Source organism: Mustela lutreola, chromosome 5, assembly GCF_030435805.1.
Source record: "Mustela lutreola isolate mMusLut2 chromosome 5, mMusLut2.pri, whole genome shotgun sequence".
In the NCBI taxonomy this organism is placed as follows: Eukaryota; Metazoa; Chordata; class Mammalia; order Carnivora; family Mustelidae; genus Mustela; species Mustela lutreola.
Genome location: NC_081294.1, coordinates 49499448 through 49525448, shown reverse-complemented (window position 1 = coordinate 49525448; position 26001 = coordinate 49499448). Strand labels below are relative to the sequence as shown.

The following is a 26001-nucleotide window of genomic DNA, read 5'->3' as shown; positions in this document are numbered from 1 at the left end:
AGGGCACTGGGAAGGGGGGAAGAGAGAGACAGAGGGAGGGGACATTCAGAGGAAGAGAGCAGACATCTGGCTGAGCACGGAGCCCAGTGTGGGGCTCAATCTCAGGGTCCAGAGATCATGACCTAAGCAGAAATCGAGAGTCAGATGCTTAACTGACTGAGCCACCCAGGTGCCCCTGACTTTTTTTAACCATTTAAGTAACTTTTACTCTTTGAAAAGTAATGACTTTGGGGACACCTGGGTGGCTCAGTGGATTAAGCCTCTGCCTTTGGCTCAGATCATGATCTCAGGGTCCTGGGATCAAGCCCCGCATCAGGCGCTCTGCTCAGCACGGAGACTGCTTCCCCATCTCTCTCTCTGCCTGCTTCTCTGCCTACTTGTGATCTCTGTGTCAAATAAATAAATAAAATCTTAAAAAAAAGAAAAGAAAAGAAAAGTAATGACTTTGATGTCCCTGACATGTTAACTCCATGCATATATCAGACGCTTTCTACCAACCTCCACTCCCCAGTAACATACCATAGCTCTGAAAGGACTCTTCTACAGTCTCAGCCCCGGTGCACCTGCCTGGAAACTTGCTTTCCTTTGTAGGAATTTGCTCTTGCTTTCTGTGCATTTATAGGAAAGTTCCAGACTTACGGTTGTGGCATATGGACACAGCTCCATAGAGTCCTAGTGAACTTACTCAGCTAACTTGTATCTATCTCCAAGTTTAAACAGGACAGTGGAAAACAACTTGAAGTCAAATGTCTGTGGTCCCTCAATAGTCTGATTGCTCTTAAATCCATGTGTCCTGTGAAGTGTATGTAGTGTGACCCTAGTGAATGCTTCCTACAAAACGGGAACAGAGGTGGGGACCCACCAACTGAACCTTAGGAGGGTAAGAGGGTACACTTCTGAAGGGAGGGAAGCTGCGTTCTGACTCTACAGAGTAGTTCATCCCTCTGCTGGGGTTGGATGACAGACACCTTTCAGGAAGTTTCCTTTCCAGGGTTTTTGGTGTTGTGGCACCAAACAGTTAATTTCTACACATGCCACCTGGACACATGGTTAGCATGGGGACTGATGATTGAATCGATGGAGAATATACTTTCTTGTGAAAGTTTTCAAATGCCTACATTGCTCCCACTCTATTCTGATGATTTTAAAATGGGGCCTTTTTAATTGTGGGATTCCAGATTTTCCTAATGCTCTGAGCGTCCCTTATTCTGCTACTGTCAGTGTCTGGTTTAGGACAACACCTTCCACAGCCCTTTTCCGACACTGTGGATGGGGTGTTTGGAAGCAGAGTCACATAAGGCTATCTCTTCCTTGCATTACTTTTGTAGTTTATAGCTTCATCTGCTTTTCCTTTTTCAACCTAAGATGCTCATGCTTCTTTATTTGTAGTTAATTATGCTCAATTAAGTTTTTTTTTTTTCTTTCTCTACTAGATTCTCGGAATTGTCCCAACTTTTAGGGGGGAAAATTGATTAGTCCCATTTCTACTGGTGCCTCCTGATCCCTGTGCTTGAATACAATGAGGTCACTTTGTTGGAGGATTAACTTTATATTACATTCTTGCAGAGTAGACGTATGTCCCTGAGGTACAACTACCCCCACTGATGAAATAAATATACCATTCTTTATGATTCCTCCTCGTTACCCTCTCTGTTGATTTTCAGAGAGTTTATGAATAGTCACATATTTATACAACTGGCCAAAAGTATACTACTTATTTTTCTTATGGTCTGTAATAACCTATGCAAGGTTATTAAAGGGTATACAGACCCCTTTTAAGGCATAGTTTCTTATGTCATTACTTTATACAAGGAGGTCAAATTCCATCTCAGCAACAATTTCTTGCTTTTAACCTTTTCCTCTGATTATAAAAGTAATATATGCTCATTGTGGAAAGCTCGGAGAATGCACAGCCAAAGAGAAGGAAGAAAAGCACTTCAAGATCCACTTTTTTAGAAATAGCTACTGTTAGGCAGTTTATACACAGACACATTTTTAAATTCTATGTATGTTCAGTTTTTTAAGAGTAACCATGTTGTGGGACACTTGGGTGGCTCAGTTAGTTAAGCATCTGCCTTTGGCTCAGGTCATGATCCCAGGGTCCTGGGATTGAGTCCCGCATCAGGCTGTGGGGCTCCCTGCTCAGTGAGGAGCCTGCTTCTCCTTCTGCCTACCACTCCCACTGCTTGTGCTCTCTCTCCCACTCTGAAAAATAAATAAATAAATACAGTCTTTTTTGTTTTTTAAAGTAACCATATTGTACATATGCTCCTGTAATCTGTTTGTTAGTCTAGCAATATTTTAGATGTCAGTAACTGTTTTTTCCCTATGGCATTGCTTTTGAGGACTGATCATATTCCATTCCATGGGTATGCCATGATTTAACCATCCTTCTCCCTAAACATTTAATCTGGTTTCAATTGTTTTGTTTTTTGTTTGTAAGTAACAGTCTTTTTATCAGATGGACCTTCTCACTCAGGAACCCGTTTTTTGTCTTACTATCTGAAATATACCCCCTCCCATAGTATACTTCATAGAGTGGATGCTTGTTTTCCTTTGAATAATGGGCTTAATATATCTAACCCAATTACTCTTTGTGGCAGCAGAATGACTTCTCCTCAGCTCTTTAGCCATTAGGTCCATATGATATTTGAATTGGTTCTTTTAATTGCAGATATTAAGTGTTTGTCATTGTGCTGTGAGTTGGCTGGATGGACAGAGAAACACATCCTCCCCACTGTACGTCAGACAGTCATTCATTTAACCATGACGGGTTTCTTGACACAGCAGGAATTAATTTATTATGCAAACAACTGTAGGAGCAGGTCAACAATTCAAGTTTAATGGTGGCTTAGATGAAAATAATAAAACCAAGAATTAGAATTTTCAGGATGCTGAATTATGTCTTCAGATATTAAAATGATATATTTAATTGTCTAAAGCTATTTTTATGGTTAAACATCCTTGATGGCAGTTAGTATTATGGGTGGGGGATGGATGTGATATATAACTTAAACCTAGGTGCCCCATTCCTGTCTCTTTCCTGCATTTCTTGAGTAAGTACTGTGGATTTTATGAGTAACAGCTTCCCTGCATAAAGAGTTCTATGGCTTTTTCTCTACACATCTAATTTGAAAAAAGAATTCTTCTCAAGGGTTTAGAAAGTAATTCATAAAATGGGAGGAATAATAAATATTGTGCCTTAACTCATATACTAGTATAGATAGAGAAATTTGGTACACCTGGGTATAATTTTAGTTAATTTCCACAAGAGACAGGTTGAAAGTTTACTGTTTGGAAGTGGGGGAAGGGGGAAGAAGATACCTAAATCTCATATTTGCAAAAATGATTACATTGTCTTAAATGAAAATGCTACTCTATTAACAACTTCAATAACCATTGCATTTGGGAAAAAATCTTTTCAATAAAAAGTTACATGAAGTTCACTCCAACTTAAAATATACAAGTTAGGAAAAAGTACTTACTCTGATTTATGTGTCTTTTGGAGGTGTAATTATTGGCTTTTTACTCACCTATGTAAAACAATGTACTTTTGTAAATGGATTTCTGGCCACTTTACACAGCCTTTTTTTTTTTTTTTTTTTTTTTTTTTTGCCTTTTTTTTTCGTTACATAAAAAGTAAGCACTGTCAATCAAGGAATTTTAAGGTTTATTTCCTCTTTAGAAATGATTGATAGCCTTTTAGATTTACAAGTTGACAAGTTAAAGGGTTCTATTGGTATAATTATGTACTAAATTCACAGTCTTTCAATTTAAATGTCCTTTTAAAACCACAAGATTATCATACCTGTATTTTGAAAAGTGGGCCAGTCAGTTTGGGTTGGTATACAAATTGCTTCCATTAGCCTTGGGACCTATTTGAATTTAATACAGTTTTTTAAAGTTAGTAGTAGTATGAATCTTACTTTTAAAATTTAGGTTAATGGAAATGCATTTTAAGTAAAGCATGTGGCAACTTGTTTTCTAATGTATAGCTAAATGTCAGAACTGCAAAGATTGTCTTTTTACTCAGTATGGGAGAAAATATGTGGTTGAAAACGTTCGTTACACTAAAAAAGAAAAGAAGAAAAATACCCACCCACCTACTTACCACTTAAAGGATAAGGGGGACGTGGGTAGAGAACAGATCTGCCATCTTTTCCTGGTCAGATGAGGAAGACTGAAGATATTTCATATCTCGGGAAGAAATTTTTAAAAATTTCCAGAGTCCACTGCGTATCACACATTTAATTTAAGTCTGCTTTGAAGAGAGTGTGGACAGTATGCATATAATAAGGACCATTGTCTCCAAATATTATTACAGGTTTGCTCTTCTTCTAGTCTCTTGAAGAATTTTCCTTGGAGACCCCGCTGTTTCAAGCTAGTACTCCACAGAGGCCGGTCTTCTTCCTGAAATAATATTAATGTTGGTAAACGTGGCTGTCACTTTAGATGTGAGGGTGTTGTATCAAGGGCATGTTCAACACCTATCACCTTGCAGACTCTATCCAAGGGGAGAATCGGCTTCCTATGATGAGAAGATTGCATCTCCCTGCTCCTCACCACATGGTCACAGGCTTCATTGCCATAGAGGGACTGAGATGTACCTGCTGAGGTCTACCAGAGAGTTTTCAGTTAAGAAAGTACTTGTCCTCCTGCTGTTTATAATCCAGAGCTACCCTCAGTCAAGCCCTTGAGGATTTTGACCTGAGCTGCTCACCAGTGAATCCTAAAACTTCACATCGAATGCCATTTTACTTTCTATTTTTTGGTTATGTAAGGAATATGGAATTTGGCCAGAAAAACAGAGTTTGGGACCTGCTGTTACTGTTCTTTTGAGCAAATCACTGCCTACCATGGTCAATAGCAGAAGTAGACAGTAGAAATGTTCAGCAGGGGAATTGAGCATCTGATCATCTCATGATCTAATTCAGCAGTGTAAATTAAACTTTGGACTCCTGCTTATTTCCATACCATCAGTGTTGTGGTCTGCTTTATTTCCTGAGATTGTTCTAACCATGTGACTTCTTCATTGCAGCGCTCAACGAACCCACCATCGATTATGGTTTCCAGAGGTTACAGAAGGTCATTCCTCGGCACCCTGGTGACCCTGAGCGTTTACCAAAGGTCAGGATATCTCTTTATCGGGTTATGGTCTCTGGACACATGGGTTTAGGTGATTAGCAGAAAATTTTGCTGTCGATAAAAATTAGTTCATAGACAAACAGCTCAACATTTGTGGGCTTTGTGTGCTTGGTACTACAAGGTAAACAATACCAAAACAATACCGAAAGTGTTATACTGATTTTACCTCCATGATGTTATTTCTTCCTTTCAAAACCCTCTGAGTTTGGTAGGTGTTACCTCCATTTTAGAGAAGAAAATAATCAAGCAAAGAGACATCAAATCATTTGCCCAAGATTACATAGCATGTCAATTGCTAAACTGAGATTCAAACCTATACAGCCTGACTCTGAAGTTCAGGTTATTAATCCCTGCCTCACACCAACTCTCAAGAGGAAAGAGAACACTGCCTTTCTACCTATGTGAGGATTTACACTTATCCCCGGTGCAGCTAGAGCTCAAAAGAAACATATGGCAGATCTTACAACTTGCCAGATAAGACAGAGCCTCTTAACCACCAGACGCATCCTACTTAACTGGAAATACAGTACAAACATGTGAGAAACTAAACAAAAATTCAGGACCGAGTCATATATGCCATGCAGCAATATGTCGTTAGTTGCCAATACAGAAAGTAGGAAGTTCACATGTATTGGCTTCTATTCTGTACCTGTTGGCAGTGTGGGCAGTGTTCCCATCTCTGTACGAGGACTGTGGCCCTTGTGGCAAAGAGATCACCATGCTCAATGAACAACAATGGGAAGTAATGGGCACATTTAAAGTGCAACCAGAGTTCTGCAAGGACTCCCGAGTAGAGAGCAGTTAAATGCTGAAGACATTCAGAGAATTAGTGGAACTACCATTCACCATTTACTGACAGTAAAATGAAGTTTCATTTACTACCCAAATGAAAACTTCTGTAAATTAAGTGAGTAGATGAGGGTGCTCTCTTGCCAGAGCAGGGCTAGAGACATGTCCTTTCTAGGTCTGTTTCTTCTTGTAAAACACTTAGAAAAATGAAGTAGGCATTCTTCCTAGCGCAGCAGATTTCTTTGGGGTATTCGTCTATCGTCACATGCTCCCTGCACGTCGGGTGCCCTGGGCAGCAAGGCCACCTGTCAGAACAGGCCTTGCCCAGGAGAAGGGTGTCCCCCCAACTGAGGCGCAGATGAGGGAGTCAGGATTCACCCGAGTGATGAGAGGTACAGTGACCAGCAAAAACGGCTCTTCTCTGCCCATACCTGGGGTAGAACCACACAGACTTCAGCCTCAACCTTCAGCTTCTCAGCACAGCCTCCTGCTGTCCCCCTCCGTAAAGCTCACCTCAGAGGAAGAAGTCATATGACGTGTTGGTCTGTTCGCATCCTGGTCTTTGCAGCGGGCCTCCATCTTACACATAGTTCTCTTCTACCCTGACTTACTCTTGGTGAGCGATTAAATAATCTAATGGTAATAGTGAGCCACAGTCTCTTCTAGAGTGAAGATGTGCCTTGGAGAGATTGACTTTTAAGTTCCTCCATCAAGCAAGAACCTAGCTCCCATGCATTCCCTGTGGGACTGTAATTGGTCATTTTATAGCACAGTGATGTGAATGATGTTAGGTCCACCCACCGGTCAGTGCCTTAGGTGTCTCAGTGGCGGAAAGAAGGCATGGCCACAATGCCAGATTTTTTCAATTTTTTTCCACATGGGGACAGTCTTCATGTTACATTTGGCATTTTGATGTCTCTAGAATCTGCTAAAAGGACTGGAGAGTCAGATTGGCAGGGGTGGGACTCGGACCAGGGACACTTATTAGCTATGCAGCTGGGATCAGAATTTGTTGTTGTTCTTGTTTCTCCAAAATTCGTTACCTCTCCGTGCCTCAGTTTCCTTCTCTACCAAATGGAGATGGGACTATCTTCTACCTCTTCCGATTGCTGTTTTAACCGCTTACTGAGCACGCAACAAAGGGTAGCTACGATTCTTTGCCAGTGAGTGAGAATGGCATTCTTGCTTCTGAGGTCTCTGCCATCCAGTCTCTGCCGAGCAGGACGTCTAACCCTGGCGAGCAGTTGCACGGGTGATTTATCTTCTGTACCTCAGTTTCTTCATCTAAAAAGTGGTGACAATAACTGTGCTGACTTCACGGGGAACATGTTAGGATACAGAGGTTATCCTGCGGGTGCCCTCTGACACAGCTCCCTGGCTCACCGTTGCCTCTCAGTAAATATTGATCGAAAAATAGAAGATAAATCTGGTTTAAAGACTGAGGTCTCAAGAAGTCAGGAAGTACTTGTCTTATTCCTAAAGAAGAGAAAGAGGCACATAGGACTGAGTTTTGTGTACTTCTAAAAGACCTGTTTCCAGTCCCACATCCCGTTCAGCTCTGTTGAGGGAACAGCCCGGGCACGTGTCATTTCGTCCCCAGTGGCCTCATGGTGGAATTCCTAGCCCTCTTTTCCTGGGTTTGGGAGGAGTCATCAGCACACAATAGATTTGTGTGTTAAGGAAACACTCCGCAGCCTGCATCGAGCCACTGAGCTGTGCAAGGGCTCTGGCAGGAGCCCACCCCAGGAAGCTCTCCCGTGACTCACATCACAAGGGCTGTCCTCCTGGCTCCGAACGTTAAGGTGGAGTGAGAGTTCAAGATCAGGGTCAGGAAGCAGCGGATGGAGCCAGCTCGAGGTATTCCTGTGCCCTTGAGAGATTTACACTCCTGCTGTCCATTGTTAGGGGGATTAAACATGGGCTCCGCCTTTCTTAGAATCATGGTCAGTGTTTGTCAGACAGGAGTGTTTCAGTGAGCCTTGGACCACACACCTTAAAAAACAAACTGCACTTTATTAAACCCATGTGTTTGTGAATAGACAAAGCTAGATTCATACAACCACCCACATATTCTGTCAAATGAAACTGCTCCAAAGACCAAGCAGACAGCTTTCCATAATAATATGCCTTTGTATACTGGCTTGTGCTTTTTCAAAGAACTTGTACATGCTTTGTTTTAGTGGAGCCCGTCTTCGGAGAGAAGTCGGGAGAGCAGACATCTTCCCACTTACCAAATGAGGAAACAGGAGTGAGCTGAATCCTTCTTCGTAAATCATTTTGTCCCCGAAGGTCACCATTAGTGACAGTGGCCGTATGCACAAATTTCAAATACTGTAATTATCCGAAGCCCAGGTGTTTTTTGGTTTCCTTTTTCTGATACACAGGGAGAAGGGCGGGCTGAGATTTTAAAGGGAAGCATTCTGTTCTGTCTCATACAAACTTGCCTGCCTCTCTGGATCCTGGCGGGAGGGAGAGGAACATGTGACTGACTTTGGGGTGAAGGCTGACTCTGCGGGTAGTGTGGAGGTGAGGGGGTGGGGGCTGCGGTCAGTCAGAGACTGCGAGACGCTAGCATGCACGATGTCATCCAGAAACACTGAGCCAAGAATTTTCACTGTTTGGAAGGCCAGAGGTGTCTCCATCCCCTTCCGATTTATTAAAAGTTTTCCTCAGCGAGCATGAGCACAAAGGCAGGGAGAGGGGACCCTGCCACCAGCCCAGGGAGCAGGTAAGGTTACTTAGTGCCTCTCCTGGGGCCAGCCCTGCTTTGTCAAGGTGTTCAAAGAGTACAGAGGCCCAGAGAGTGAGCTCTCCACTCGGACGTGGAGTATGAAAACCAGATCCACCGCGCTGTGTGGTGGCGCAAGCCTCTCCAGCCCCTGCTCCTCCTCCTCCCTGCTGTGGCCCCGACAGGTTGCTGTTGGGCCTTAGTGAGAGAATTTCTGCAAGGGGCCCCCTCTGTCATCTAGCATGACTTTAGCACATGGAGGCTCCAGTCCCTGCAATGTGGGTCCTCCCCATTCCACGGGAGTCCAAGTTCCAGAGGGCCAGCGGCTTGCGGAGGCCACACAGCTAGCCGGAGGGAGACCGAAGATGTGAATCCTTGGGCCTGAGCACCTCACAGTTACCACTGCGTCCTATTCCCACTCTGCCTTCAGATCTGGAAAGCCAGATAATTCTTTCTTGAGGTGACTGGCTCCTCTCCCTGTCCCTCGCCTGTTACCTCACCCCTATCCTACTGGAACTCTTGCCAGCTTTCTCTCATTCCCCCACGGAGAGGGGCTGGCGTGGGGACCTCCATAGGGCCAACGGTTTTTCCTGCGAGAGCCAGTCCCTCTTTTAGAGAAAATAAAGCCGTCTGAGAAAAGTAACAAAGGCGGCATTTGTGTATTTTGCTTTATGGAGCTGAAAATATCTGGTAAATTGATCCAGTGGGAGTAATAAATACACATTACTTTATCTTGTTCTTCCTGTCCTATACCCCTGAGCCTTGATAGAACAACACCACTTAATAGACTTAAAAAAGAGTAATTACACTCATTGGGTGTGTGATTTTTCAGCCCTCCCAGCCCTGCCTGACCTTCTAATTTAGCTCACCGTGTCTAACTAATGCATTTATATTCATCTTTTATGAAGCATGTATAGTACAGAATTGACTTTAGAGCCTTTTTCAAGCTGTCTTCCCAGGTCTCCAATCTGGTTAGTAGGAAGGAGAGGAGGAGCTATCCATCTCTATGTGTTCACATATACAGATAACGCATACACATGGCTCACGGCATTTTTTTTTATCCTTTATGAAACATAATAAAAAGTATTTATTACATTTTTACTTTAAAGCTTTTATACATTCTAGCATTATTTACAGCTAAACATGCAGGCAAAAGATGCAAGTGTTTTTAAAATGATTACTGTTAATGTTTCTGCTTGTCAGAAGTGCTTAAATTTTCCTGCACTTTGTCTAAAAACTTAGTTCTGTTGCCTTTTAAGAACAACACATTTAAAAGATCTTGCAAGTCAGATTTGCAAACACTGCTGACAGTTTGTGATGAATGATATTGCAAAATTTGCAAGATGTTTGTCATTTCGCACAGCCGACATATTAAGGAGTGGATGAAGAAACGCAAACCCCTGTGGAAAACAACCATCCCAAACAAACACCAAAACAAACCTCAAGCAAACCTTGAACCCAGAGAGCGCACACACCAGAATCTCTCACCCCAGTTTTCTCTCCCAACTTCCCACTCAGCCAGTGGAACCCAATTGTTCTCAGTGCATTTTCTCTCACCATATGGTCTCCTCATTACCATACACTAAGAGTCCATATGGGAAACTTGTGAAATGAACTGTATTCATTTTAACTGCCAGATGAGCAGCCTTTTGCTTTGCAAGCTTAGCTTAAGTCATCTGCTGTCTTCACGTTGTTATGGCAACACGGTACCAATAAAAAATTCTAATCTACTGTAAGTGATCACAGTATTTTAAGTGCTTGCCTCTAACTGCCCTCAAAGGGGAGGAGGGAAGAAGGGCTGTATTCTTCCAAGGAGCAAAGGGCTGCTCTCCATTCCAGCAGGTGTCAGGAAAGAAGCTGGTGAGTGGGGGAGAGGTGTCGGGGTGGCTGGGTAGCCGACCTGGGTCGGAAGGTGTGTGGATTGCAGAGGGACGGATGAAGTGAGGAAGCACTAAAGGCCCTCCGGGAAGGTCTAGGGAAAAAACAAAAACAAAAACAAAAATAAAAATAAACATTGAATGTCAAAAACCATAGTTCTTCCAGGAGACGCATTATCCTCGGCTGGTGCGGTGCAGCCTGACACAGATAAGACTTGGGCTTCTGGACCACATAGGCAGCCAATCCTTTATGGTCCCTTCTCCTTCATTGGCATGCGGAAAAATCTCAGCCTCCATGAGCCTGCTCTTCCTGTACGTGGGAATTAGTCATTTCCAACACCATGCTAATTAAGAGTACCTTAAAGTAATGGAAGTAGGCAGCAACATCCTTAAATATAAATCATTTTCACCTCCGCGGGCCACATGATATGTTGCATCTCTGTCGCTCTATCTGTATTGAAAGTGAATGTTTATAGTCTCAGTTCATCAGTTCACATTAGCCTCATGCTGAATATTTAAACACAGAACAATTTGAACACACCATGAAGGAAGACAGTGACTGCACTTTCATTTGGAACAGCAAGGGCTCATCTAATAATAATTTAGTAAATCAGCCATTTAGTGGCTCGGTTGTGCACTGCATTGTGCCAAATATTATTCAGTTCAACTGTACACTCGCAGAATGGAAATTCAGACTCCACTCACAGGCACTGTTTTTGCTCAATGGAGAGACGAGACCCAAAATCACCCTCCCTAAAGAGCGTTCGTGTTTAGCGATTTATCATAAATACAGAGCTGGGGCAAAATAAAACTAGAGTCGGCTGTATACAATGTATTCTAATTATGCTTTTATTGTTTTAGTCTTTATGCAAAGACTATCAGTGATTCAAAACCTGCAGTTGCATTGGTGAAAATACAAATAAGAAATCTTTGCATAACCACGTTGTCTGTTAGCAGAAAGGGGGATAAGTAAGGGTTTCAGGAAAGAGCAAAGAAGAACCTATCATCTGTAACTTCCACGCTGTGACACTGGCCACCCTCTCACCTTGGTCATTCATTTATGTTTGTCATTTGAGGAAACTCTATTAGCATTTTACCCAGGAACCAAAATGACTCGACGCAGACAAAAATACAGAAACAAAAGCAAAGCATATGGTGTATTTAACTCTTGGAAAACACACACTTGAGTTTGAGGACAAGAAACATTTTTGTCTCTGCATTCTCTTGTCAAAGCACAAATTATGGAATGCAGCCCCCTTTCCTCCTCTCTCCCCTGTGTTTGCCAGAAACCTCACAAGCAAATTCTACAACCTGTTTTGATAATATGCTCAAGTTAGAGGCTTGGTGGCCCCTCAACTTATGCCTCTTGTTTTGGGGGAGCTTAGCCTTGTCCTGTATGCTCCCCGAGACTGAATATAGAACCCTTGGGGGGCCGGGTTTAGGAGTATGCATTTCTGGAGGGAGACAGATCGTAGTTTCATTTAAAAAGCCCATGATCCTCACAAGAGCTGTAATTTTCCCTTCGACTTGTTTTTTGGTACGTTATTCCACTCGTCATTATTGCATTGGGCCCATTTCAGAGATGAGGACACTGAGGCCCAGAGAGGCCAAGTAATCTGCTCAAGCTTATGGAACTGGTAAATGCAGGTTTTCTACCTCACCTGCCTTCCTCCCTGGTAGTCCGTTCAGAAGCTAACAGTGCACATTGACTCTAAGAATGCAGATCACTTGCAGAAGTTCTCTGGGGAACAAGCGATGGTTATCAGTATTAGTGTCGTCTACAGCTCAGTTAAGCACGGACTATACATCTGCTGGGCCAGGTGTGAGTATAAACCCAGCTTTACAGATGGGGAAACCGAGGCAGGCATTCACACCGCTGGCCGGTACCAGAGCACGGATTTGAGCCAACTATGCTGAGCCCCAGAGCTAGTATCCCTAAGCACTGCGTTCTAGAACTAAGAAAAAGGAATTTTAAGAGAAAAGGTGATTTTGCTTTCCAATCCTAAAAACATCCTCAAGCTTGTCCAGGACTGGGGTGGGGGTGGGAGGTGGAGGAAGAGGGAAATGGTAGCATGGACTGAACTTAGCTCAGAAAGGGCTGAGCCAAGCAAACGTGGCAGCTGGCAGTGTGAATTAAACACATGCACATACGGACACTGGAGATCATTCTTTTTCTCTTTAGCAGCAGAGTCATTGTCGTTGGGACCTGTAATAGCAGTTAGCCCGTAGCTGAATTCTGGAAACTCTTCCGAGTTCGTTTTTAGCTCTGAGCTCTTGAGGAGGAGGATCACGTTGACCCTACTTCACATTACACCCTGTGGGCAGGGGCATTGAATATGATTACTCCTCAGTTCAGGGAGAAGTCACAGGAGGAACAAGGGGCTAACTCCTGTGTCCCTCCCTACCATCCAAAACCTTCCTCTTAGACCGAAGCCCTTAGAAACAGACACTAGGAGGGAGGTCTTCAACCTTGCTCACTATTTCCAGCCTTGAGTTACACTTCAATTAAACATCAGAGTAATCAGAACAGCCTCGGCAGTCTCAAGGCAGTGGATTTTAATTGCAGTTATACTCAGGACCATCTGTAAAGCCCTGGGAATTTACAGATATCATTCGTCTGGAGGTGCATATAATAGCTGATGATGTTCGACAGTTTAAGAACCAAAGCAAACTCTGTTTTTGCCTCCCTTGGATATCCTTGAAGTACAACAGGGCTCCAGCATGCACATATCACTTACTCAAGTTTAACGATACGTACTTGTCCAGAAATACAAATATACACGTACATTTGTGTACACACACCCCAAACACATAGACACAGAAGTACGGATACATAGGTACGGCAATAAATTTCTCTGTTTACTCAGTGGTCCTTCTACTTTCCAACTAGACATTTATTCTGCTTTGCCCCAGGGAAAGGGAATCCACAACCCAAAGACAAAGAGAAACAGAAGTAGTTAATTTTCGGCCTTTGTGTTTCTAAGAGCCCAGACCTTGGGTGACTTTAAAGATTTTCAAGGGTAATTTTGACTCTAGGCAGTTTTTGTTTCATGTGCTGACTTTACAACCTACCCCTGAAAAAGGCACCTCTGTCCGTAGCCTTCTCTTTAAGCAGAGACTTTTATCCTGATCAGAAAGTCGATTTCCAAGGCCACTCAGCAGGACCTAACCCAGAGCGTCGGTCTTAAACCAGTACAATGAATTGGAATAAGAAGAGCCGGCCAGAGGTTACCGAGTTCAGCTCTGTACCTCCAAGCAGGTCATATTCACAAGGGTGCAGACACCATCTTTCACTGTATTTGTGGCGGGAAGCACCCCAGGCTCCCATTCACCAATTACCATGACACCATTTAGAAGAGAATGCCAGGAGACCAAAAAGAGGGGGGAAAGCCATTGTCATAACTCTTCGCAGAAATACCTGGTTTCACAATTTATACTTAACTGCTGACACTTGAAAAGTCGAACATTTTGGTAAAATGAATCAAGCTGTAATGTTTCTTTTATGAGATCCCCTTGTAGGAAAGGGAGGGTTGGCACCTTGTGGAGACCAAGCTTAGTTATCCATCATAGCAGTCAGCTGTCCGAGCCGGCTTCTCAGAGGTCACGCGATCGAACCGACAGCTCTTAAAACTATATTATTGCTTACGGAACAGGAATTGGGGCACCAGATAAAAATTACCTGGTCTAATAGGCAGCGAACAATTTTCACTCAATAAAATTAGAAGCCAAATCATTCATTTCATAACACTCTGGCTAATTTATTTGTTGACCTTTTATTATCCATAGCTCTTCAGTGGTATTAACTGCAACTCAGACAAAATCTCTTGTTCATTTCACTTCCATTGATTTTTTTTTTTCCATTGAGGCAGTAACGGCTGCTTGAAAACAGCCTTTTTCTTTCCACTGTAAAAGTCAATCATGTAAGTTAGTATGTCTTACGTTGATATAGCTGCCTTAGCTTACAACCTACTTTAATTTCATGTGATTCAGAAGTCTTCTATGCCATGTTTGTAACAAAGGCACAGCTCTCTGACGTGCCTCTGGCCACGTGGCATGATAGTGCGTAGTGATATGTTTGCGTAGGAAGAGGGCTCTCATCTAATCTGGAGAACACCGACTTTAAAATTAGAGAAGGTGCTGATGACCCCCCACATTTTCTTTAGACTGAACAAGAATGCCTTCTATGCCTTTTGTACTAAGAGCAGTAGAATCTTTCATATTACTGAATTCCTTTGTTCTGAAAATTTCTGCAAATTTTAATTGTGGCTCGAATTTTATTTTTCTTTAAAGACTGTGGGCAATAGTATGTGCTAGAGCGTTCTGTAAGCTTCAGCTGAAATTTCTTATATAATAAAATACTATGAAGTCTTTAGGATGCAGGGTTGTAAAATATAATTGTTCCACATTTGGCATTTTATGCCTCCCTAGAAATAACCACTTGCTACCTACACCTCATCTATGCTCCTCCTTTCCGTTTCAATTTACTCTAAAGTGGTCTTTAGCCATAATGAGAATGCCCCTTTCAACAGAAACATGTTTAATTATATCTATGCTAAATGTAAGTGACTCTTCTCAGTCATAGGGCTTCTGAGTAAAGAGCGCTTAAAGAGTGACACGAAAGGTTTCTAATGATCTGCGGTCAGCTCTCTTTTGAGTTCCTATTACCAGAAAAATGAAAAATTTGAGGAATGTCTCAGAGGATTGGAAACTAAACAGTCCTCAAGTATTATTTGGGTTTGTTTTACTCCTTCCCTCCCTGCCCTCATGATATGATTTTTTAGAATGCAAAGTCTGCCATTGTGGAATTTTCCATTAGGCTGAATAAACACCAAAGACATTGGGATAGAAAAGTACCCTGCTCAGAAATCACCTCTCAGTACAACTAGTATTTATCGTTTTGTACATCACTCTCTGCAGGGAATGGGCTACAAGGAACTTCCAATCAGTTTTTCAGCTTGCAGGCGTTCCGATCAGCCGTGTCACCCAGACTTTCAGAAGGAAGCAGGGAAAGAGCTAGAACTTAGAGGCTAGTGAGCTGGGTATACTCTGCCAAATCTGGACCCTTTGGTAAACTCTGGAATGAGGAGGCAAATGAAATGAATGCTGATGCCATTGACAGATGTTTATCGCCTCTAACCCGAGAGTGATCCTGCCACCCTACTCCATTTTATGTTGCTGGTATTTGGGGCCGTTATATCTTGGATCTCCTGATAAAGCAAAGCATATTGACAATAAATGGGCATCAGGCAAATGTGTAGGGACAGAAAGGTATTGTGCTTCTTTCTCAGGAATCGCCCAAGTCAACCTGACTTTGTAATTTAGCTTCTGTTTTCTTCTATGTCCTGCAAAACATTTCCCGCTCGAGGGAGCAAAAAGCCAAGTACAAATTGTCCTCCCAAACTGCTGAAGTATCCCTGGGCCTTAATATTATAGGGGTCTCCAGAGTCTTCAAAATCTGATTCAGAAATTTGGAAATTAATGTTGTGTTGGTAAAGGGGTATTCCACTGGCTTTATGAGTTGGTATATGTGCTGTGAATGAAGGAAAGTTCAGGCCATCTCCCCTGCTCATCGGGGTTTGAATTACTTGGAACACTGAATTAGGTTTATAAACAGACGCCGTATTGGACCATTAGATAAACGTCCATTTCACCCTAGAAGATTAGATGTGGCCAGTGAATATGAGCTTATTGTCTGTACGTCTGAGGGCAGACATTGGGGAGAAGATTCACATAGCAGCGGAATAATTCCCAGAGTTTTCACCGTCATGAACCCCAAAGAAAGACGAACTAGCCGTATCTGCATATCAGACACGATATGCCTGGTTCTCAAGACTGTGCAAATACCTAAGTATTTCTAAGGGTCTAAGAGTACAGTTAATAAAAGGCTGATGTGCATCAAGACCAACCTCATGTTGTTAGCAGCCTATAACTTGAGATAATGTCTGTACCCAACATGATTCATTATATTAATCACAAAATTAAAATGTAAGCACAAGCCAGCAGGAGTAAAAGAGCAAATTCATAAAAGAAAAAAAAAGTGGCATGAAAAACCCCCACAGTGATCAAGACTTGACCTTGGGGAATTTATATATTGGATTAAAAGGTCTGGAGCCAAGTTTAAGTCTTCTGCTTTTATAAACCAGGCCAAATATATGCCTTTGTCATTTCATCATATAAATCAAGCTAGTATTTTTAAAAATCAGAAACTATCTCAGAATAAACTTTTCAACAAGGATTTCTCAAGGCCCATGGTCTACTGGACATTATGCTAGGGGCTTAGGGAAGGCGATCAGATACTCATGGCCTCAAAGGGCCTACAGTCTAGTGGTGGAGAGTGAAGACTAACACAGTTAAAATCAGAGGAAAATGAGCCCACAGCATCAACTGTTGTGCTGTGCTAGAGGGAACAGTCAGCACCATTTCTCAGAGGAATGAGAGAGATTAGAAGCTGGGTGAGGGTAGAATTCCTTCTGATGGAAGAGCATAATTCTCCAGAGTAAAGGCTGTGATACCTAGCACCCAAAACTAAATCCCTGCTCAGCCAGTCGTCAGCTGTGTGGACGCAAGGAAAGTTGACCCTCCTTTCTGAGTCTTGGTTTCCTCCTCTGCCACATGGTGGTATAAACAGCCCCTTAACAGGCTCTCTGTGAAGACTGGATGGGTTCATGTTCCACTTTCAATAAACAACAATTATTTTTATCATTAATCAAACCACCAGCACCACCTTCATTCTCGGGCTTTGGAGGATGAGGAGGCATTGTGAATGGGCACGGGTTGAAGTCAGCATTCCAAATAAAGAAAAGGTGAAAGGAGAGAAGGTCTGGAGATGGGAAAGAGCCAACATTTTGCTTCTAGGCTAGGGAGGACTAGCTAGACCAGAAGAGAGAGCAGTTCTTCAGATGTGTAGGGAGAGGAGACTGGATAAAGATGGTAGGACCGGATGATAGGGAGAATCTTTTGTAACCCCATAGAACCCTGTACCTTAATTCTGGGAGGATACTCTGCCTTGGAAAGTGCTAGAGAGCAATGTTGTTTTGTTGACTATAGGGGCAACAGGAAGCTCAAAAATTATTTACCAATTGATGGAGTTGCAACATAGGAAGTAAAGATGAATCTTCCTTCCGAATTTGTAGTCCATTCAGCATCTTTATTATAAAGGCTCTGAAGCATAAGTAAAAACCCATAACAATTATGCTTTAACTGTTTGTCAGAGTTGGGTTTCCCCAGTGTTTCTGTAGACTCTCAATAGTTTATCCCCTTTTTTCTTTGCAGAACCCCATTCACATTATCATAAACTAGTGGTCATAATAGGACAGGGGAAACCAGTTTTTAACTGTGAGAGAAAATAGATCAGTGAAAGTTGTTGTTTTTAAGGAATAAACATTTTTTGTTTCTTTAAGAGAGGAGATCCAAGGCCATGAAAAGAAAAATAGTCTGAATAAGGATGTAGATTGGAAAACAAGCATTAGCTCTATAAGGAGACTCTGGGGCTTTTCAATATTTAGGATAGTAGTATTTGTCTTCTTTATTCCCTACTGGGATTTTTTTTTTTAATCCAAGGATAGGATTAATTATCTTAGAAGAATCTAATCTCTACCTTCATCTTTTAAACTGCAAGCTGGGAGATGTTTTAAACATTATGAAAAGAAGAGAAAATCTCTCCTGACAAATAAATGCCTTGAAAAATTAGATATTAGTACTAGTCAAGTGCTCTTTCTTTTCAGAAATATTAAAATTGCACATTAGAATGGAAGGATCCTTATACTATACTCCCTCCTAATGCCACAAAAAATAAGACTTTAGGAACAATTTCAGAGACAAAAGATTATATGAAACATCCAGTTCTTCCCCTTATGGGAAATTTCTTTCTTTCTTTTTTTTTTTTAACATCTCAGGCTCAATCATTTCCTAATGTGAAATTACAGATTTTTCAAATTACCATATAAAACTGCGAAAAAATTACACTTGTGACCACAGAAGAGATAGCATACACTATCAATTTGATTTTAAAAGGCATACATCTTTTATACTACCTGTCATTTTTATAATGCCTTTTACAAATTTAATCAATACATTTTAACATTCTATATACTTTAAGTGCAATATACAATAAATATTCAAGTTTCATCTTAAACATGCTTTAGCCTTTAAATTGTTAAAACTGCAGTGCCCTTTCAATCTACTTACATAATGTCATAAAATATACATTTCAAAGTAAATGAAGTCAGCTACTTCAATTTAGTCCCTCAAACTGGTAGTAAATGAGAGGTTAACACTATGGTGCCAAACCCATTATTGAGTAAATTTAGCACCTTGGACAGCTCTGTAAAATCTTTATTGCTTTCCTGACCTGCTCGTCATGTTCTGTCTGTGTGTTCAGTGGCTCTCAGCTCTGATTGAAAGGCAATATATTAGATCCCCAACACAAACACGCTTGGGGGCTAGTTCACTGGGAGCGTAATGACATGGAGGTGAGAGCAATTTTCTGGTCACCAAAATCCAAGCACCTTGCAGGTCCATTGCACTAACTCATAGAGGACCCAGAAATTTCCTTTCTTCTTCCTATTTGCAGAAATAGCTAATAGAAGCTGAATCACACTGGCAAAGCTGAACCAAATGTGGGCTATTCCTTAAATCCTTATGTTGATTCTTCAGCAAAGGACATTTTAGTATGGGCAAGGTACCAGTTAAGGAAATCACTTTCAGGACAAAAGTCCAGATTCACTCTCCATAAGACCACTGGTCTGAAATGATGTTGGGTTAATGACTCTCCTATGGCCATGTGCCTAGTGGGAAAGTGTGACCCAGCTCCTTGGGTAGAAGAAGGATGTAACTTTATGAAGCAGGACTCACATGTTTCATTTTCAAAGGATTAAAGGGTGATTAGAGCTCTCAGTATTGCATAAGCAGAAAAAGAAGCGGTTGGATTGTGTCATTGGAAAACTTTGCCATCAAAAATATATGAGAGTAAAATGTATAGCATGCACAAACAGTTGGAATTTTTTCAGGTTTATGAAAATTTCAAAGTTCTTAGAGTTTATTTTGAATTTCCCTTCTCCCTGGTTCTGTTTAATTAATTAAAATAAGCACTGTGCAGAGTCCTTGGTGATAGTATTCCAAGACTGAAATTCACAAGTGCCGTTTCCGACTGCACCTCATCTTGCTTGTGACAAACAGGAGACTTGTTTTTTTTTGTTTGTTTGTTTGTTTGTTTTCCTAAAATGAAAAGAAAGAAAAATACCTTCACTGCCAAACCCAAACACTGGTATAAATATTTATTTGGAGAAATAAATGAGTGTAGACACAGAGAAGTCAAATCTTAGTAAATAAACTAACTTGATCCTATTTTGTTTTAATCTTTCCTAAGAGCCAGAAAAAGCCATGAGGTTTTAGTGAAAGCAGCACAAGCTGAATTTGATATGGGGATAGGGTTTAGTATGGCCATACTGTAGTAAATTATTAACTGCTGTGGTCAGACAATACTGCGAACAAAAAGTGGTAAATTATCTTGTAGCTTGCATTAAAAAAATAAAGAAATTATTTCAGATGTATTGATTCAAATTCCACTGATTATATAATGCTTTTGACTCCTTACATGAAAAATAACTGAACTGTTTTATAAATGGGGTCTAGCAACTTAAGGTAAGCATAAATGTTTATTGAGAAGAGAAAACCCCTCTATCTCATTTTTGAATTTAGGACATTATATATGTCATAGGTAGATACTGCAGTATGACAACTATTTTATCTTATAGAAAATTTAAAATTGAAAAATGCTAATATGTATCTAAAAGCTTGTCATTTCAAGAGTTGTTCGAGGATTTTTGAAGAGGCTATGGTGACAGCAAAATGAATGTAATTATATCCCTATTTTATGATCAGTGTCTACAGTATATGAAAATTGAACTCCGTTGCTTCTCCATGTGGAAATCTACTGTGTAAAAATATTTAAATTTAAACTTCTTTTTGAAACTTTACTCATGCTCCCCCCCCCCAAAAAAATGTAAATATAACTTCTTACAAACCCCCTCTGGTCATCAGGCTGAACCTTTAGGTTTGCTTCTCTGATAAGCCTCCATTTCACAAGCTTAACTTTCCTCTTCATCTTCCAGTAGAAATTAATCTGCAAGAAGGGCAGAACAAAGAGGGAGCGACTTCTTTGGGTTGAAGACAAAAATTACCATCATACACACTTTTGTAGAGTGGGCTGTTTATTAGAAATAAGCATGCAGGCTAAATATGAAAGCCTACCTCGATGAAAAGAAGGAGTTTTTCTTCTGGAATGAAAAGCAGAGCGTATGTCTAGGATAAGAGTGAATGAACAAATGGGGAAAATGACAAACAATCCTGAAATAGCAAAGGATTGTTATCAAAGAAACAGACTCTGCCAGTCATGAAAAGTGGTGCAGAGGGAGCTTCCGGCGGCAGGAGACTCCTTTTGTAAGGGCCTCTGACCAACGGCGCATTGCCTCAGAAATGTGGGTTTACTCCATCACTCCCTTATATCCTGGCTCTGCCACACAAGGGAGATAAACAAAAGAAGTTTAATGCTACATGCTTCTAGTAGCCAAAGATTGATTGGAAATCCCTCGAAAATGACCCGTCTGATAAGGTCATGGTTCCTGGAATAAGCAATTAAGTACTAAATAAACACATCTTAGGGATTCATAACATGCACTGAATGACATCGATTGTAGTAATCTAGTAAATGACCTCGCAATTGTATTCAGCAATAAGCGTATGAGTGCTTTATCGTGCCCATGGCAGACTATCGAGTGATGTATTTTATCTTGCAGTACCAATGATGCTCACCTTTTGACTCAATTAAGTGTGTGTGTGAACAGGGATAAATTGGTGATTTAACACCATTCTGGGGTTCCCCGAGCTAACTGCCTTGAAAGCAGTGTATTCGCCAAGTATGGCCAGAGGGAGCCGGAGCGCGATCTTGTGAAAAGGGAACAACTGGCCGTCACTGGGAAGATTGCCTCTGCTTGTCTCTTGACAGGAAGTCATCCTCAAAAGGGCTGCGGATCTGGTGGAGGCGCTCTACGGAATGCCACACAACAACCAGGTGAGTGGCCCGGGGCCTCGGACCTGCGTGGGCCTTCACGTTCCGTGGAGGAGCGCAGAGTCCTCAGTGTGTTGAGGAAGGGCCAAGAAGATGAAAGCCACTTGCATGAGTTCAGGGCCATCCTGACGTAACGCGTCAGGCTAATCAGTGCTTCTCTCCTGTTTTGTACTTCTTTTATGGCCTTTTCTGTGGAATCATTTTCCTCAGGAGAAAAGGTACTCCATTTAAAGTGAATCTTCCGCGGGAGCATGCTTCATAATTGAGGAAGAGAGTTACTGATGTTTTATTTTATTCCTCTCAGGTTTTCAAGCAAATTTAGGAGGAAGGGGGGGGGGTTAATTTCTTCTCCTAAAACGCATAATAAGACCTGAATATAATTGTCTGCTTCTATTCACGGAGTGAGTCCCCATATAGGATTCACATTGCTCTGGAAACGAGGAGTCTGAGCAATCATTCACTCTTTCTTTTGTGTCCCTTGAATCAGTGTCCAGGGGACAGAGTTCCATGAACAGTCAGGGACACAAGGAGTCATCTACAACCCGGCCTTAACTTTAACAGGGAGAGGAGAAGCCGCCTCTGCGTGTGTGTGTGTGTGTGTGTGTGACGGGGGCAGGGGGTTCCTGTGTGTTACTGGCCACGAAGGGAAACCCCACGCTGTCCTACGCAGTGAGGCAGTGTGGAAGGACGGCTAAGACAGTGGCCCTTCGAAGTCAGACAAACAAGGTTATGCAGCCCAGCTGTGTCCTTACACAGGCAAGTGTCCTTAAGTGTGAGCGCTTCACCTCTCTCTGTGCCTCAGTTCCCCCATGTGCACTATGGGCCCAACGATGATGTCACTTGTCCCAGCTTTGCTCCAGGTTTGCTGAGAGGTGTGGAAGTTAACGCCCTGAACACCGAGTCTGGCATAGAATAAACACTGGAAAGGATGGTTTTCCTGGGAGGATGATTAGGCGTCGCTAAAGGGGATATTCCTTTTACTTTGCAGGAGATTATTTTGAAGAGAGCGGCTGACATCGCGGAGGCCCTGTACAGTGTCCCCCGCAACCACAGCCAGCTCCCGGCCCTCACCAACACCTCGGTCCACGCAGGGATGATGGGCGTCAACTCCTTCAGTGGACAGCTGGCTGTGAACGTCTCCGAGGCATCGCAGGCCACCAACCAGGGTCAGGAACCTGCCCTCCTCCTTCTCCATGGCCCTGCCCCTTCCCAACCTCAGGCTTTGTCATGCTCCCGTCCGGCCTCCAGACCCCGCCATTTATTTGACACAAAACAGTTGTTATTTAAAAACATTTTCTTTTCCCAAAGGGGGTATTCCTAGTTTGTATCAGACACTGCTGTGGATTCGGGGGGATAGCTGTCATACCTGGCAGTGTGCTCTTGGAGGCTGGGAAGGACGCATGCACTTAGCCTCCTCTCCATTTGACTTTTCACCGTAAACCATGAATGACAGATCGCCAAGAGGGCTGGAATTAAAGTTCTGAGGGGCCAAAGCACATCATCCTCGCCCAGGGAATAGGAACCTGTTAACTCCAGGGTACATCTCTTAGATTGGGATTTATTTCTGCTCCAAAATGATAATTTATAGGCCCTGCATTGCCACTTCTCACGGCCCCGCTAAGTATTTATGATCTCCTAAGAAATGTGTGTTTTGCTCGCTTCCCATTTTAATCACAGAGCTAGTGCCACCAGCCCACACCCATGAATCACCCGGCCCCTTCCCTCTGGGATGCGGCGATGGGGCAAGAACCAGAGACCTTCCTGTCCCCGAGCCTTCCCGGATTGTCACCCTCATGCCCAGCTTTGCCCCCACCCCTCAGGTTTCACCCGCAACTCAAGCAGCGTGTCCCCACATGGGTACGTGCCGAGCACCACCCCGCAGCAGACCAACTATAACTCCGTCAGCACGAGCATGAATGGATACGGCACGGCCGCCATGTCCAATCTGGGCGGCTCCCCAACTTTCCTCAACGGCTCAGCTGCCAACTCGCCCTATGCCAGTGAGTAGATCTGTGTGTCCTGCATTTCTGTGTGCTTCTGCTCCAAGAACTGGGCATCGTGTGGTGTGGCCCACCATGCAGGTCTCCTCAGTCTGAGGACCCCCACCCAGGTGAAGCTAGGAAAGACGTCATTTGTCTCCTGCAGAAATCTCTGCCCCCCACCCCCTCTTCAACTTCCTCAACCCAAGGTCTCCCTTGTTGTCAGAATTTGGCTAAAACCCAAAGCAGCAGTAGGATGTCATCACCAGAACCCAGGTTTCAAGTTGGAATGGAGATGGGTTTGACCCTAGCTTCTCCCAGTTCCCAATTGGCAGCCTTCTGCAAGTTCTCTCCTCTCCAAGCCTCAGTTTGCTCATCTGTATAATGGAGAGGGAACTAACACCCACCCCATACAGTTGTGAGACTTTGAAAAAGTTATGCATGGAATGAGCTTGTCCTGATGCCTGATCCACAAGAGACCGAGTCAGGAAATCTCATCAGGATGTTGGAAGGAAGGATGGTAAGAGAAGCAGCTAGTGCAGCATCAGCATAAGCTAAGACTTAACATCTCTCCCTTTAGGAATAGGACTCCTTTGATGTTGTTGTTTTAATGCTTGAAATTTTTTCCCCTTTTTGCTTGATATGTACTAGGAAACAAACAACAGCAACAACAGGAAACAACAACAAAAATTTTATTTTTTCCAAAAAACTGGCAAGATAAAAAAAACACATACACATTTTTTAAAAATTTATGTCTGTATGTATGTACGTATTTATTTATTTATTTATTTTGGTTGTCTTGTCCTTGCCTTAAAAAAGCTTAGCTTCAAGAATTTCGGTACGAAGGTGAGGTTGCATCTAAAGACATCTTTACATATAAAATGTCCCAGGTTTTATCTGTATAATCTCTCCATTCTCCCTCTGAGGATTTGTACATAGATAACCAAGTTCATCTTAGATAGTGTGGATAACTCTTCTGTTTTATAAAATGAGGCCGAACTCTTAGACATCTGTGGAATGATAGAAGATGTGTTGTTAAATGAAAGAACGCTCATGATTTTTTTTTTTTTAAAGAAGAGTCTTGGCTAAAAGAACCTAAAAACCATGCAGTCTCTGATAGTGGAAATGTGGAGTGCTCTAATCTTTTGAAAGAGGAAAGATCATTCTTGGCCTTTGAGAGAGAGGTTATTTCTGAAAGTAACACTTAGGGCCTTTTACTTTCTTGGTGAATTTTTAATGCTCAGTGTGTGCTAAATTTTATATTTCCACTTTATCTGTTCAGAATCAGCAGCTTTGTGAATGTTTAAAATTCCCCCAAATAATCTGCATACATCATGTCTGCCTGCTGGAACCAGTTTCAGGATTTTGATTCATTGAAAGATTGTTTCTCATAGATCTATCATTTCAGTGTTCTGCCATCTACTCAATCAGAAAATGTTTCCATCATGACCTGAAAATTAAAAGGTGGCATTCTTAATTAAATCAATAAACTAATTGCTATATGGTAGCAATTCAATTTAGGGGCTGGGATTGCTGTCTTCGCAAGCCCGTGCAGACGCCCAGCAACTTCAGCCTGAGATTGCATCTGTCAGACTGTGAAACTTCCAACATTTAATTTCCATTAATTGATTTCCTCAGTGCTCACAAATATAGTATTAAATTCTCAAATAGGCTCTCAGATGGGACGGTTTTATCTGCATAAATGCAAATAAAACAATAAACACAAAGCCCAGCTGATTTGAATTTTTGCCTCCATAATATTTAATTATTCATAAACCACTCATGTTGAAAAATTCCGAACAGAATAAAAAATAAAATAAGACATTGCGCTGGTGAACACACTTTGTGGTGTGGTGGCTGATAACTAATAATGTTATAACAAATGGAGCTGTTTGACTATATTTCACCCTTTCCTCTGCTAACCACCCCCCTCAAACTCCCCACCTCTAAATACACATAATGATCGCATTTGCCAACGAGATTAATTGCCTTCCTCAGTGAACCAGCAGGATTTCAAGTCTACGAATATTTAAAAATCAAACCTCCAGTGCAGGAGTTTTGCAATTTAAATGGGTGTTATTATTGAGCGTATTTTCACATTTACAAATCCTAAGAGATGTATAAAAATGCTGGCCTCATTAAAAGAAAAAGTACCGTGTAGAACATGTTTGTGAAAACTCTGAGGATGGCGGCCTGGGGTTCTGCTCCGTCAAGCATCCAGCGCCTTTAGATTGTGTTAGTGCTAAGCACTGATTCCACGGGGTCATTTCCCCTTGATGGCAATTGCCGCCCAGACCCGTTCTCCACTTCCCTCTTTCCACAGCCAGGAGGCCGAGGGAAGCCAGCCCCCTCCCCAGAGTCTAGACCCTGGTGGTTCATGGGAAGGGGGCGTCTTCCCCTGGTGATTGGTTTCTT

General features: G+C 42.2%; 1 protein-coding gene across 8 annotated transcripts in view; it reads left to right on the top strand.

Moving 5' to 3' along the window:
• Nucleotides 1–26001, top strand: part of EBF1 (EBF transcription factor 1) — a 388001-nt gene that overhangs the window by 348708 nt on the left and 13292 nt on the right. For all 8 annotated transcript variants that reach the window (XM_059174181.1, XM_059174177.1, XM_059174180.1 and 5 more), the window contains exons 11-14: nt 5039–5127; nt 21545–21610; nt 22596–22773; nt 23428–23607. In XM_059174181.1, the coding sequence (XP_059030164.1) occupies nt 5039–5127; nt 21545–21610; nt 22596–22773; nt 23428–23607 (513 nt within the window). The remainder of the gene's footprint in view (nt 1–5038; nt 5128–21544; nt 21611–22595; nt 22774–23427; nt 23608–26001) is intronic.